General features: G+C 37.0%; 1 protein-coding gene across 9 annotated transcripts; it reads left to right on the plus strand.

The window, feature by feature from the left end:
- The first annotated feature begins 504 nt into the window (after positions 1-504).
- On the plus strand, positions 505-15,432 carry LOC111605618 (troponin I). Of its 9 annotated transcripts, XM_023324259.2 has the most exons (10): positions 505-631; positions 2,803-2,842; positions 3,362-3,556; positions 3,762-3,890; positions 4,053-4,176; positions 9,730-9,830; positions 14,166-14,209; positions 14,594-14,735; positions 14,879-14,921; positions 15,309-15,391. In XM_023324259.2, coding segments are annotated over exons 2-10 (795 nt in total). In that variant the 5' UTR covers positions 505-631; positions 2,803-2,827; the 3' UTR covers positions 15,311-15,391. The 9 variants fall into 9 exon arrangements, with proteins under 9 accessions (XP_023180027.2, XP_023180033.1, XP_023180024.2 ...); XM_023324265.2 differs by lacking the exons at positions 3,362-3,556; positions 9,730-9,830 and adding an exon at positions 8,186-8,286; XM_023324256.2 differs by lacking the exons at positions 9,730-9,830; positions 14,879-14,921 and adding an exon at positions 4,825-4,925 and having other exon boundaries at positions 506-631; positions 15,309-15,432.
- The last annotated feature ends 1,460 nt before the right edge of the window (positions 15,433-16,892 follow it).

Below are 16,892 nucleotides of genomic sequence, written 5' to 3' on the forward strand. Positions count from 1 at the left end.
CGCTTACACCGCACACACAGACACCCAAACACAGAGAGAGAGAGAGAGAGAGCGCTATAGATTTTTATACATATATATATATATGATATAACTACAATTATACATATAGTTATATAGATGTTTTGGGCGATTTCTCCAAGTGTTTGGCCGCCTGCAACAGGCTGCTCGGATTGTCGCTCAGTGTGGAGCGTACGAATTGTGGCCAACACAGATTTTCGGTATCCATTTCGATTTGGGTTGCCAGCGGCATCTATTTTTAGGCCGTGCGCCCAGATACAGATACAAATACGCACACAGACACACACATACACAGACACGCTCTCTTGACGAGCGCTAGCGCGCGCGAGAGAGAGAGAGAGAGAGAGGGAGAAAAACGCAATCATCGAAGGACGGGCAGGTGGGCGGCACATATATACATACAATTATATACATATACAAGTGTGTGTGTGTGCAGAATCCGAATCTGAATCCGAATCGGTATCTGTATCCACTGGTTGGCTGCCACTAGAATATAGTCTGCCGTGGATCGTCGGACCGTTCAGTCTTTTTGTATCGTTCAGTACCATCCGATTCGTGTGATCGACAGCATCGCTCAACGTTTTTTTTTCATTTTTTTTCCAATTCCTTGAAGGTGAGTGGGTTGCTGCCCCAACCAAGTAACAGAAACCAAGAAGCACGCAATCTCAAGAGAAAAGCATTCAGCGCACAAATCAACGTCAACTAAATCCAAATTTCAAATCAAAATCCAAAAAGAAGAAGCATTCAAATTGTAAAATATCAAGAAATTTTGCTGAGTCTTTCGTGTGTTCCAAATCTAACTTTCACGAACAACAACGAGCTCGTAACGTGCGTGTGATCCTAACTATCTTCAACAAAAACAAAACAAAAACAAAAAACAATGTTTTTCTTTTCTTTTTTTTCTTTTTTTTACGATATATTTTGACATCTTTTTTTTGAAATATTTTTTTCAAGTGCTCAAGTGTGGCAGCAAAAGCTGAGAAACGCACAATAAAAGAAAGAAAGAACGCAAAAGATACAAACGCTCAAGTTAAAGATACAGATACTTTGGAAAAAGCGCATTTGGTTTTTTTTGAAAATTCATTTTTTTTGCCAACTTTTCTCATAATTGTTTTTGAACGCAACGATTATGTAAGGAATGTGTGTGTGTGCATGTGTGTGCGTGCAAAAGCTAAAAATGTAGCTGATAGATACAAGATACATTCGTGTGAGCAACAGCCACCGCCACCGCCACAGCCACAGCAACAATTTAATGCGAACATCTCAGCGCCAAGCAACAACAACAGCAGCAGCAACAACAACAACAACGACAGCAACAACAACAGCAGCAACAGCAGCAACAACTGTTACCCAAAATAGAAATATGCCATTGTACACACACACACGCACAACCATACACACACACGCGTATATATTTCATATGCGTTGTTAGTAGAGCCACAAAAACTTTGTGAAAAATAATTCGAAAGCTGAAAAAGCTATTACGCCTATTAAACAAACGTCAATAGAACTCTGGAAAGTCCGAAAATTTACTTGGAATTTTCATTTGATTCAAATACTTTTCTAGATGCAGATTCTGTGTGTGCTCTTCAGCTGCTGCAGACACTTTTCAAATAAAAATGTTCAGTATTTCAATATAGCTACTTTATAGCTACTTTTAGCTTCTTTCGGCTATAGCTAGATTGAAGTATTATTAGTTAATAGCTGGTTTCAGCTGCAGAGATCTCGAACTAGAAAATAATTTTGCCCAACTCTTCAGTAGATATTACATATTAGACTCTAGATACTTTGGTACTATACCTATATATCCTGTATATATGTCATGTATACATAAAGCTTATCATCGATATCGGCAGACATTAAAATATATATAATAAAGAGTTCGGCTACTCTTTGAGAGGCATTCGAGGCAGTCTAATTTGAAGGTAGCTAACATATTTTATTTATATTCGCATAGTCAATCTATGCTAGATATATTTATATATATAGATATATATTTATACATATAACACATCTTTAGTATCCGTTCTATATAGCATTTGGGTATGTGTGCTAAAGTTCCATAGCTTTTTCTTCTGTTTCTTCCATTGAAAGCTAAAAACGCTTTTGAAATAGTGGCGCAACCTTCGGGTTTGGCTCGACTCGTTTAGCAATAACGGTATTTATATAGTCCATATATACCGTAACTGTTGTTGTTGTGATAAAAAAAACAGTTGTTGTTGTTGCGAAAGCTTTGAGCATGAGCTTTTCACTGTGCGTGAGTGCATAAAGTGCGCGCTCTCTCTCCCTCTCTGGCTCTCGCTCTCTCTGTTTGTCATTCGCTTTGCTCTCTCATTCTGACGCTTGTAATTGGATATGGATGGTTGGCTAAACAGGTTGTCCTGCTTGCACGCCCAAGTAAGACATGTGCAGAGCGAGAGCGAGAGAGCGAGAGAGCGAGAGTGACCGATCAGCAGGCACTGCCCCCATATACGGTGCGGCAGCGATGGCGTATACGTAATCGCTTTATCTATATGCATTGCGCATACGCACTGTGCGCGCCGACAAAGTATGTGTGAGTGGCTGAGTGTGTGTGTGCGTGTGTAGATAGTCAATTATTTTGAATTTATGGAACATCTGCTAACAGCCAATTAAATGACAGCCTGTCGGCAAACACCCACTCATTATTAGCAGTCTGTGTGTGTGTGTGAGTGTGCCTGATGAGCTTATGCAGTAGTCGGCATTTGCATTACGATTCATTCAAAACACACTCATCGTTTGGTGCTCAACTCTTTTTACTTGCAGTAACTCAAAAAAAACACAAATCAAAATGGCTGATGATGAGGTGAGGTGAGTATCACAGACTTGCAGTGAATCGCATAGAAAGGCATTCAATCAATGTACGAATTGCAGTTGAAACAGTGTTGAAAAGCGTCAAAATCTAGGGAAGATGTAGGAACTGGCAGACGGAGCAAGAAGCTGGCGAACTGCAGGGGAGCGCAACGGTTCTGAGGTGAGTTCATTGCATCCGTTAGACAAACATTGAATCTAATCGAAATTAATTAATCGATAAACTAGGCTCTGCTATCTAGTCTTTGCGCTCGCTTAGCCTTTACACGCATGCTCTGGCTTATCTTGCTTTCACAGATGCCGCACAAGCTTCGATAACGCTGCCGATATACAGAACTGCATAGGACGAACTGTCAAGTGATCAATGTTATCGATTATCGCTTGTCCACTGTTCGTTCTGTCATTGTGCTGTCTGTGTGGCGTTGCTTTCTATGTTAATGTCCTGTTATACCAAACTCTTGTCGATAATTAATCGTTAATCGTTTATCGTTCTATCTTCTCTGTGCAATTGCAGAAAAAGGCTGCCGCGGCGCCAGCTGCACCAGCTCCAGCTGCCGCAGCTGCTGCTCCCGCTGCCAATGGAAAGGCCGCCGCCGCCCCCGCTACGAATGGCAAAGCGGCTGCCGCGCCCGCTGCAAATGGCAAAGCGGCTGCCGCGCCCGCCGGCCCGCCAAAGGATCCCAACGATCCCAAAGTGAAGGCCGAGGAGGTACACTGGTGTACGTGTGTGTGGGCGCAAGCGCCAATTCGCCAAGTCCAAGAAATGTTCACGCAGCCGCCAATCAACAAGAAACCCCAAATCCAACGTCATCTGCGTGTGCCATCTATATGTTCTTTTTCGATAACTAAACCGATAACGATAGCGCTGACCGTAAGCGATGCTAACTGACCTTTGTATTCGATTCTGTTTACAGGCTAAGAAGGCTAAACAGGCTGAGATCGAGCGCAAGCGCGCCGAGGTGCGCAAGCGCATGGAGGAAGCCTCCAAGGCCAAGAAGGCCAAGAAGGGTTTCATGACCCCAGAAAGGAAGAAGAAACTCCGGGTAAGTGCGAATCGAACATTGTGACACCAACTAGCCTCTTGTCAGAGTTGCCAGATGTGCAAAGTTCAGCCAGGTGGCTAAGCTGGGCACTGAGCGCTGCCAGAGAGCGGCACAAATAGTGGGCAATTCGTGTGCTGACAAATGCGTGTCGTCGTCTTTCAGTTGTTGCTGCGCAAGAAAGCCGCTGAGGAATTGAAGAAAGAGCAGGAACGCAAAGCGGCTGAACGTAGACGCATCATTGAAGAACGTTGCGGCAGCCCCAGGAATCTCAGCGATGCCAGCGAAGGTGAGTGCCAGCGGTTCAAGCGAAACAAATCAATGAAAAAGAAAAGAAAAAAATAAATAATAATTACAATTTTTCATAAGTATAAAAAAAAACAAAAAATAAAAAATAATTAAGCTGCAACAAAAAGAAAGAGAAAATTAAAATGAAAGAGAAAAACTGCAAATAAAATTCAATTTAATTTTATTTGCAGTTTTTACTTTGTTTTAAGCTTAAAAACTGAAAGAAAAAATTAAAAATATAATGAAAATGAAATTGAAGCATAAACATTAAGAGTCAACAAAAGTGTCATCTATCATCACACACACACACATACACTATACACAAAAGATAAAGAATAAACACAACAACAACAAGTTGCGCTTCACACACACCCACACCCACACCCACACACACACACACACAGCCATATGTTATATATTGAAATATATCACTTATTCTCTCTCTCTCTCTCTCTCCTCCCACACTTTTCGTTGACCGTCTCTGTCTGTACACACCTACACACACACACCCACACACACACACCCCTGACCATATCGAATGTTACCCAACAATATATATATATCTATATATACGCATGTATCTTTATCTGTGTGTGTCTTGTCCTGATGCCAAATACAAATTTTGATTGTTGGCTGCGTCGACGCACAGACACACTGAAAACCCTGATCAAGCAACATTATGACAGGATTAATAAGCTGGAGGACCAGAAATATGATCTTGAGTATGTTGTTAAACGCAAGGATGTTGAGGTACACGCACATATCTACTACATAACTATCTATCTACCTACCTACCTACCTACCTCTCTATCTGTCAATTTATCCTGCGATCCACGTCTTTCTTTATGTATACATAGATATATCTAAGCATTTATATCAAAATCAAAAGTCTAAAACAAATTTAACGCTTAACAACAACAGCAGCAGCAGCAATAGCAACAACAATAGCAAATTTCAGCTATAAGTCTCTCTATTTATCTCTCTCTCTCACACACTCTCTCTCTCTCTCTCTCTCTCTCTCTCTCTCTCTGTTTACCTATATATAAATATTTCTATTGCTGTCTAACTATTTGTATAATACACTTAATTTCGTACAATTCCATTTTGTATACAGTAAAACGAACTCAAGCAAAAACTAAAAACTAAAACCAAAGTCCTTGTACATACATATACCCTCCTATATACTGTCTATATATACATCTATATCTACTCGTTTATCTAACTTGTAAGCCTACGTTTATATGATTATCGCAATTTAGCTAGCGTACTATTTGTCCCAATGCTGCCGCAGTTACCTCGCTAATTACTTGAGTAATTCCTTTTAATTACCAAAGTAATTGAAGTTATTTGTGCGCTCATTGGCTCAAGTAATTGAGTTACTTTTGTTGCCGATTACTTTCCAATTCTTTCAATTACTGTTTGTAATTACTCAAGTAATGGTTCTGGTAATTCAAGGTAGTTGATGCTACAACTCTAGCTGTGGCGCTCTGTAAGTCTGTATGTCTCTCTAGCTCTCTCTCTTTCTCTCTCTTTGGTCCAATCTCTCTCTCTCTCTTTGTGAAGAAGTTTTTTCTCTCTCACTCTCCGTTTACACACAACAAGTACACACACACACATGCACACAAAAGCAAAGCACACACACACACTACCCAACAGCCAACAGCCAACACCCACCCAGCCACACACACTCGCGCACAATGCGTCTGCCGTCCAAGCAGTACTTGGGACCCGACAACAAATCATATCAAAATTTTGAAGCAGAACAAAAACTCACTCGTTTTAACATTCGCAGATACACTACAGAAAGTTTGTCAGGATTATTACAGTAAGATACTGAAATTGGAGTCTGAGAAATACGATGTGGAGCACGAGGTAGCCAGAAAGGAATTTGAGGCAAGCGTTGCACCCATAACTTTCTCTCTCTCTCTTTCTCTCTCTCTCTCTTCTCGATCTGATTTGTTCCAAGTTCCAAGCGCTGCGGAACTAGATAATTCAACTAGAGATCGATGGAATTACTTGTAGTTTGGTAGTTCTCTTTGAAACAACAAAAAACTGTTAATAACATTGGTCCATACACACATTTGGATAGCGAACATAGTCTGTGAGCAGCACCTGAAAGATATATGCGAATATTCCAGAGATGCCGGCACCAAAACGCCCCCTGGCGGCCAGTCTGTGTGTGTGTGTTCCCGTCCGGGGCTATCCGTAGTATAGAGCAACCCACAACTAGCTAGCAAAACGTAGATAATTTTTAGCTCCGTTTACTGTAATTTTTGACATCGTTTTCTTCCATGATTTTGATTTTGATTTTGATTTTACATGGAAGAGAGCCACAAAGTACAAGTTTTGAATACCAATTCACCAAGAGAGCACAGTTCAAAATTTGTCCAATCGCCCATTTGACATACTGGGCGATATTAAAGAGTATATAAAACGAGTAATAAACCCTAGTGTCGTAGCGCTAACAACCAGCTAACCCTCGTTTGCTTAGTGGCAAGTCGGCCGACTCCAATGTCGGCTCGACGGACCTCAACTAACGCGCGGCCTCTACTAAACCCAAGCAACAACAACAATGCCAGATACTCGCTGTTGTTCCTGCCCGCTCTTTGCCTTTAGCTTTTAAGTATCTATCTATCTATCTATCTATTTATCTATCTATATATTTAAGTTTTGGCCAACATTTTGCTTTTTGTGGCTTTTATTTTTCACTCTCCTCTTTTTTGAGAACAATAACGAACTTCTAACTAGCTTAAGTACGTTTTTTAGCCATGGCTTCGTTGTCATTTTGTTGTCGTAGTACAGCTGTTTTGTTACTTTTTGAATTTTGCAAACAGCTTTTTACTAATTGAACTACAACGAACAACGCACAACGAACAACGAATAACGAGTAACGAGTAACGCTCTGAGTCCCAAACAGGGTTCAAAAGGTTCAGCGAGCATGCGAACGAATACGACTAGGCAAGCAAGTAGGCTAACGATTAGCTTAGCTAACATCGAGTAGTGGTCGGGTTCGTAGCCAACGAGTAGTTGTAGCGCGAGCAGCGAGTAGCGAGTCGATTAACGAGTGGCTAGCTGCCAGCGAGTAAATAACGTACGAGGCAAGACGACGAGCGCTTCGCTCTCGCTCTCTCTCTCTCTTTGTCTCTCTATTCGCTCACTCAGCTCATAAGCAGTGCCTCTCACACATATCCAAGTACAGTCACGCAGCCACCACAACAACAACAACAACAGCAACAACAACAACAACCACAACAGACATCCAACTCATGCAAACAACCAAACAAAAAACACAAGTTAAAGCGCACTACACTGAAAAAAAAGATGTAAACTAAGTAAAAAGTAAAAGTGAAAAGAAAAAACAAAACAAAACAAAAAAAAATCAAATAAAATTACAAACGAAAAATGAAGCAAGCAAAGCACAATTATTATGTATTTATGTATATGCAACAATCGTAGGTGTTAAACAAAATATATATATATATCGTAAAGCTAAGGATAAAGCTCAATCTCTGACTATTATATATTAATTTCAAATATATTCCTTCTCTTTTCTGATACGCGCCGAACGACGCGCGTTACATGTGCGTCTATATCACTCGCTCTCTCTCTCTCTCTCTCTCTCTCTCTCTCTCTCTCTGTCTGTCTCGCTCCCTCTCACTTTAACTCTTACTCTTTAAACTACTTTCACCACAAAAAAACTACCAATACACATACACAAACTTTCTCTCCCTTTCTCTCTCTCTTTGTCTCTCTATCGCTATCTCTTTCTGTCTCCTTACTGTCCTTATATATTCTTGTAACCGCAACTATTTGCGTCTCTTTTTGCACAAATACCCACACACACGTACACTCACACATGCACACGCGTACACACACACACACACACGCACACACTCTCTCACACACGCAAACTCTGGCGCGTTTAACGTTTGAATGACGTTTACTTATAACCGATACCGCTTACCGTTTACCGTTTACCGTTTACCGCTTACCGTTTACCGTTACCGCAGCCGAACTGCAAACAATATGCAAACAATATTGGCAACGACTTTACCAATTGGAGGGCGATAAATTTGATTTAGAGCACGTGCAGAAAGTCAAAGCACAAGAGGTAAATTTCCCAACAAAGAAACCCAAATCAAAACCAAACCAAAACCAAAAGAATACCAACAAAATACTATACAAAATACCAAAACACAACCACACAAGATACAAAAAAACCAAATCCAAAACAAAATACAAGAGCAACCAATATGTGAATGTTTATTATTATTATTTACTATAAAAATCTATTAAAAAAAATAAAAAAAAAACAATAAATATATCTATATATATATATTTCAATATAAATATATATATACATATATCTGTATCGCCAACAACAACAACTGCAATAATATTAATAATAATAATTTATTTATTATTATTTATTGAATCTTTTTTTTTATTTTTTTATATAATTATCTGCCCCTAATTAAACTTAATCGCAATTTTTATTTCTTTTTTCTGATCTTAAACCTAATTTTTGATATTGTTCTTAACTGCGCTAAACTACAACAAAAAAAGTACAAAGCCAAAAAATATATTAAAAAAAGTATTATTATTATTATTATTATATATATATATACACACCAGATATCTCTCTATATTTAATAATTGCATATATACATACATATATATAAATATATAAGGCGCACGATACTAAGCAAAACAAAAAAAAAAAAATTAAAAAAAAAAAAAACAAAAAAATCGGCGCGTGCTTTGAACTCTGCGTTTGGGAGATTCCCTCCAAAAAAAAAAAAAAAATAATACTATGAAGAAACGTTATTCAATTGGGTTAGAGGTCGGTTATAACTGTACTTTATAAGCATACAGCTATCCATACTTAAATATATAATATATATACATAAAGTATACAATCTTTCTCATTATTTATCTCTCTCTATCTCTCTCTCTCTCTCTGTCTGTTCGTATCTGCTTGATCTATCGATAATTGAGCCCGATTGAAAACGTTTCTGATTTACGTATAGCCCACAATACCGATACCAATACCGATACCGATACCGATACCGATACTGATACCGAAACCAACCATAACCAACCAAAAAAAAACAACAATAACAAAAACAAAAGCCAAGACATTTCTCAGTTCCGTACGTTGCGCCCCCATTCCAAGAAAAAAAAAATACTAAACTAAAAATCACTCCAAGTCAAAATCTATTCAAATTCAGATAGAATTCTTACCGAACACATAACATCTAAAAAAAAGAAGAAAACGAGAAGAAAATATAAAAAAACTATATAACCTATATACGATATATCTATATACATATATTTATTTATATATATATTTATATATATATATATATATCTATATATCTGTAGAACTATAAAGCAAATAAGTTTATAAACCATAAATCATGCATACATAAATGTCAAATAAGTATCTTAAGATTCGTCGATTATGAAAAAACAAAAACGATAAACGACAAACGACAAACCAAAAAAAAAATGCATTCAAAAAAACAACAACAACAAAAATATGTTCTTACAGGCGAATTGCAAGAGATTTGCGAAGAGTATTACGAGCGTATGTATATTTGTGAAGGCCAGAAATGGGATCTGGAATACGAAGTCAGGAAAAAAGACTGGGAGGTACTGCAACAAATTTTCAATCAAAAAATACAATACAAAATTTCAAAAAACAAAAACTACCAAAAATACCAAAAAAATACCAGACATACAATTTGTTTAGTATCATATGTTTTTTACGTTTCCGTTTTTTTCTGTATTTTTCTGCATCAACTATGAAAACTTTTTGATACTAGTGTGTGTTCTTTGGGAACAAAAACCAAAGTATTTGACTCTATTTGTAACTGTGTTTCTTTCTCTCTCTGACTTGCTCACATACAACAAAAAACAACAACAGCCAACCAACCAACCAACCAACCAACAACAACAACAAAACTACATTCGTCTCCCACACATATAATCTATAGCATACATACATACATACATGCCTACATACATATATATGAAGATGGTTCCGTACCTCCAAATTGATTCTACCAACTCCTATCAAGCTCTGAAGCTCTATTTCTACTTGAAACGAAAAGAAACAAACGGAAACACAATCCAATCAATCAAAACAGTCGAACAACAACAGCTAGAGCAACTACAAAGCTGCGGCCAAGCAATTGAGTATAGAGTATACATATTATACATAGTATACATAGTACACATAGTATACATGGTATACATAGTATACATAGTATACATAGTATACATAGTATACATAGTATACATAGTATACATAGTATACATAGTATACATAGTATACATAGTATACATAGTATACATAGTATACATAGTATACATAGTATACATAGTATACATAGTACATAGTATACATAGTATACATAGTATACATAGTATACATAGTATACATAGTATACATAGTATACATAGTATACATAGTATACATAGTATACATAGTATACATAGTATACATAGTATACATAGTATACATAGTATACATAGTATACATAGTATACATAGTATACATAGTATACATAGTATACATAGTATACATAGTATACATAGTATACATAGTATACATAGTATACATAGTATACATAGTATACATATATACATAGTATACATAGTATACATAGTATACATAGTATACATAGTATACATAGTATACATAGTATACATAGTATACATAGTATACATAGTATACATAGTATACATAGTATACATAGTATACATAGTATACATAGTATACATAGTATACATAGTATACATAGTATACATAGTACATAGTATACATAGTATACATAGTATACATAGTATACATAGTAGACAATAGTATACATAGTATACATAGTATACATAGTATACATAGTATACATAGTATACATAGTATACATAGTATACATAGTATACATAGTATACATAGTATACATAGTATACATAGTATACATAGTATACATAGTATACATAGTATACATAGTATACATAGTATACATAGTATACATAGTATACATAGTATAGTATACTAGTATACATAGTATACATAGTATACATAGTATACATGGTATACATAGTATACATAGTATACATAGTATACATAGTATACATAGTATACATAGTATACATAGTATAGATATACATTTGACATACAGCTAGCTTCAACTGAAATCAATCTCAAGAATCTGAAGACTGAAGACTTGAATCGCTTCTGGAATCGGAATCAGCTCGATAAGATTCGGTCTGCTGCGAAACTAAACTAAATCTTTTTATCTGTGAAGGGAATATCTAACATCTATTGAACATTTGTCCTATGCAACCTCTCTCATTCCCATCTCTTTTTCACTCTCACTTAAGCAAGTCTCTTGTTCAAGCTATATCTCGCTGAGAAGCAAAGTTGTGTCTTCAGATAAAAAAACTTTACTCTATACCGAAAAAAAAAAAAAATCACTATAACTATAACTAACTAACTATAGATATTCTTGACAAGAAACTGTTCCTGTAATGCAGATTATTTCATTATCTAAGAGCAGTATACGAGTGTTCATCAGATGAGCTAGAGCTACTCTACTTTTAGATACGATTTCAAGGTCTTATATAACTTGAGTTTGATTCTTGTTTGCGCAACTTGTTCAAAGCATTTCAAATGGATGCACTCTGAGCTCCATCTCTATACTTATTTTCCATAGTATTTTGGTTAATCGAGTCAGCTACTGCGGTTACTGCAGTAACTTAAGTTACTTGAGTTACTCTTATTCAATGCACCGACTCCTTTCATTTGGTAAACGCAGCACTCACATTGCACTACACAACACTGTTTTCTTGTCGTTGTTCAGCACTGCAACAGACACACGCACACACACACACCCACACACACATGCAGTTTTCGAACAATTTCTGTGACATTGTTTTGTGTTTTCTATAAAAAATAAAAAAAATATATTTTTTATTCTTTCTTAATTTTTTTCTGTGATAATTTGTTTGTTTCGCTGTTTCGCGTGTTTTTTCTTTCTTTTGACACTGTCCGTTGCGTCCGTTAATCTCACACACACTCGCACACACACTCGTACACACACATACACACGTAAACGACACACTCAGCACAAAGCACGTTAGCACGCGCACAAACGTAGGCAATAGTTTTTTCCCTTAAGAAAATTCTGCATGTGCAGCCAAAGCAACATTCACAGAGACACGCACACGCACACACACACATAGATACTACAACAAACAAATAACATGAACAGCACACATACACCACAAATTATCCGCTCTGCTCACCTCCTCTCTCTCTCTGTCTCGCTCTTTGTCTCTAAAGCATATATATGCATTTATATATGAAATACCTGCAAATCCCACAATGCCCTCGCACTTCATTGTAAATAATGTTCAAAAGCGGGCTGTAACCAATTGACTTCATTGTAACTGTATCGTTAACTAGCTGCTCGCTCACTCTCTCTCTCTCTCTCACGCACTCTTTCAAGCTGACGCGCGCCCTAACCTCAATAATTGTAAAGAAGAAAAGCAAAAAGCATAAAATCCAAGCAATTGAAGAGCAACAAAGCCAAGCGTCGATTTCCTGGAATTTAATAAAAAAAAACAAAAACAAAAACAAACAAAAAATATGAAATAATAATTAAATAGTTGAGGCAGGCAAATTTGAGTTCGAATTCGAATTCGAGTTCGATTTCGAAGTTCGCTTTTACCTTCTTTTTAATAGCTAATGCTAGTTACCGCTGCCCACTAAATGTTACCGTTACTTAATTACCGTTACTATTTATGATTTATTACCGTTATCACAAGCAACAACACGAAGCATTGCGTCAAAAGCCGAACAAACAAAGTAGAGAAAAGAAATGAAAACGAAAAGGAAAACACAAAACAAAGCAGATAATTATACTCTCTCTTTCTCTCTCTCTCTCTCTATGTATATATATATATATATATATATATATATATATATATATATATATATATATATATATATATATATATATATATATATATATATATATCTGTGTGCGTGAACCCTTTGTAGCTGTAGAGACGTACAATCAAACTATCAATCAATCAACCAATCAATCAATCTATCTATCAATCAATGTATCGTATGTCATGTATGTATGTGCCTTGCTGTGCAGTACCTCAGGCCCCAGTTCCAGTACGCTCAAGTCTTATGTAGGTCAAAACTATATTAAAAAATAACAAAAAAGAAAAATCTTGAAATAAAACTGAAAAAACAAGAAAAAAATCATAAAAAAATATAGAGAAAATCGACATTTGGATGTTATGCTGTTCTTCAATCGACTACAAAACAAACAAAAAAGAAAGAAAAGAAAAGAAATTAAATGAAATGCCAACCGACCTTAGCTGCCCTCTAAAAAATGTAATAAAACAAAAAAAAGAAACCGTTAGACCAAGAAACCTAACTGCACATTCGGCTTGTCTTGCTAGCTCGCTCGCACGCACGCATGCATCAGCTGCTCACTGCTAATATAGAAATAAGTAATGACAATGCTAATGCTATGATATGCGTAGACTTTTAGCTGTAAGTGTAACTCTAACTGTAACTGTAGCTGTAGCTGTAACCGTAGTTGTAACCGTAGTTGTAACTGTAGTTGTAACTGTAGTCGTAACTCTAACTCTAACTCTAACTCTAACTCTAACTCTAACTCTAACTCTAACTCTAACTCTAACTGTAACTGTAACTGTAGTACTGTTTGCTGCATGCATTACGACTCGAGTGCACGTCTTCTTGCCCCCAATTTGCCCGCATTTTGATTTTGATATTTGAGATTTGAAGTAGTTTTATTTTCTATAGCACATCTAGAGTCTATGTCAAATCTGTCTCGATGGTATCACATATCTGTATGCTAACTGTACTTTCTTTTTGTTTCTCTTTGATCTCTCTCCCTCTCCCACTCTCACCCTCACTCGCTGTGACGTCGCAAACTATAGATCAACGATCTCAATGCTCAAGTCAACGATCTTCGCGGCAAATTGTAAGTTGGAAAAGTAGTTGGAGCTAAGCTCCAGATACGCTTGCAGCTCTATATGTACGCAGGATATGATATCAAATACAAGAAGTGATCCGATGAAGCCCACTTTCCATGTGGTTAACTCAAGAAATAGTAAAGGAATCGAAGTGATTTTTGAAAAACTAATTTTCTACAGCTAAAAAGAAGGTCATTACCAAAATTCAGGCAGAAAGCCTCACTAAGAGCTCAGTTCGCATAGATAGTTGAAGAGAATCGTGTATAAATTTGATTAGTTGAGAAAATGAAAACAATTTCCTATGATATATCAGCTGCAAGGGTATAAAATCAAAATGAAATTTGGTCAGAAACACACTAATCGTATCTAATATACATCCCATCCATATATAGCGTTAAGCCAGCCTTGAAGAAGGTCTCCAAATACGAAAACAAATTTGCCAAGCTGCAGAAGAAGGCCGCTGAGTTCAACTTCCGCAACCAATTGAAGGTGGTTAAGAAGAAGGAGTTCACATTGGAGGAGGAAGAAAAGGAGGTAAGTTCAATGAGTTTGCTAGCTAGGCATAGGCTAAGCTTAACAACTTGATACTATACATACTATACTATATATACTATACTATACTATACTATACTATATATATGCTACAATCAACAAAATTGCTGTGAACGCTCCGATAGAAAAAGATAAAAGATGCCTCTTCTCTAAAGCAAGCCAAAAAGTGTAAGAACGAGTGAAATGATGATGTGTCTTTAATGTTTGAGCACCAAGTGTCCTCCAATGTCACTTTATGTATTACACACACACACTCTCTCTCTCTCTCTCTCTCTCTCTCTCTGTCTCTGTCTCTGTCTCTATCTCTATCTCTTTCCAACTGCCTATTTTTATGGTACACTCAACACAAGAACCTCTATCTAGTCTAGTATCTGTATGTATGTATGTCTCTGTAGTTTGTAGTCTCGTAGTGCCCACAGCACAGCTCTTAGTCAATTGTTCCGGAATGTTCTGGTTAAGTGTTAAGCCCGACTACAAATATATATCCGTATTTGACAATGCTAATATATTTCTTTCCATAACTCTATATTCTTTGCTCGGCTTGGAAATGCGCAGAAGAAACCCGACTGGTCCAAGGGCAAGCCCGGCGATGCCAAGGTAAAGGAGGAGGTTGAGGCCGAAGCTTAAGTGTCCACGTCCACGTAGTGTCCACTGTACCACCCGTGACTCCCGCCCTAAACAATAATAATTCAATACAATAAAATTATTTCACCAAAAACAAAAACAAAAACAAAAACAAAACAAACAGAAAACAAGAGAACAAGAAAACAGCAAACCAACATTTATCTGATATCAAGCGAAATATACGTGTATATATCTCACAATATACGCACACATGTATGTGTACTTCTGTATATGTATGTGTGTGCCTGTGTGTGTGCATAGCAGTATATAGTATATCTGTGCATATATGCTATATATGTATGAAGTCAAGATCAGTGAATGATGAAACATTTCAAAACACCAGCTATCGAAAATAATTCACATCATGAAGGATTCGAACCAACAGCTCAACATCTGAACGCTCTGATGAATTATTTTTTATTATATTTCATTAATTACAAATTCTATTTTTTAATGTAAATTAAACTAAATTACAAAAAAACATGCATACCTCTTACTATTTTTATTATTTTTCTTTTTGGGCTGACTTCCTCTCTCGCTCTCTCTCTCTCTCTGTCTGCATATGCCACACTTTGAGTTTCCTGTGCTTCCTTTAGCTACCTCGTCTGCTGTTTGGTTCACCCGGCCAACTGACTCATTTGAATTGTCGCATTGAACTGGTTCTGGTTCTGTGCTTGCAGGAACAGGCGCCCGAGACACCAGCGCCAGCATAGTGAGCCGCGCATCGAGCCTCCACTCTACTCTACTCTACTCTCTCCCTCCCACTGGACTGCAATCTAACTCTTTCACAGATCGCTCCAAGCTCACAATTTGTACTTTTATTTTCGATTAATAAAACACTAAATAATATTGAGTATATCGAGTTGACGTCCATCAAATAATTTCTGCGATTCTCCAGTGACTCCGAGACCTTGGCCGAACTATCTATCGAAATCGACTTCGAAAACATCCTTCGAATGCATAGCTGGCTTTAAACATGCTCGATTTTAGAATCTGGTGACTCAACTGCATTCACAACGAATCACAACTGTCGAACGCTATCGAAATCGAAGTGGTCAAGCTGACTTCGAAAAAGTGCCTCGCTTATAATATTCGATATTCGACTTAAAAACCTTTTCTATTTTATACGAATCTCAACTGAGAGATATTCCCTTCGAGACAGTCTGAATTTCGAACTAAAAGGTGAGGTAAGGTAAGGCAGCGACTCCGAAACCAGACTAAAAAGCTACGAATGAACGTTTAGCTTAGCTTAATTCGAAATTCAAATATTTTCGCACTAATAAACAGTTCCTTACAGCCACAGAGTTTCGCTTTTCGAAATCTTGGATTCATGAATTTGAAATTAAAATAGTAAAATCTTGAAATTTGGCATGCATGACTAATCCGAACTGCGAAAGAAGTACTTATAGATTAGATATAAATGTTTAAGTATTTGTGCAGCCTTGTGCAATTTCAACAGGTAGCTGGAGTACCGCACACAGGTAAATAAATGCCCATTTATGTGAGCAAGGGACT

This window comes from Drosophila hydei, unplaced genomic scaffold (assembly GCF_003285905.1).
Source record: "Drosophila hydei strain 15085-1641.00,03,60 unplaced genomic scaffold, DhydRS2 tig00000333-arrow-arrow-pilon, whole genome shotgun sequence".
NCBI lineage: Eukaryota > Metazoa > Arthropoda > Insecta > Diptera > Drosophilidae > Drosophila > Drosophila hydei.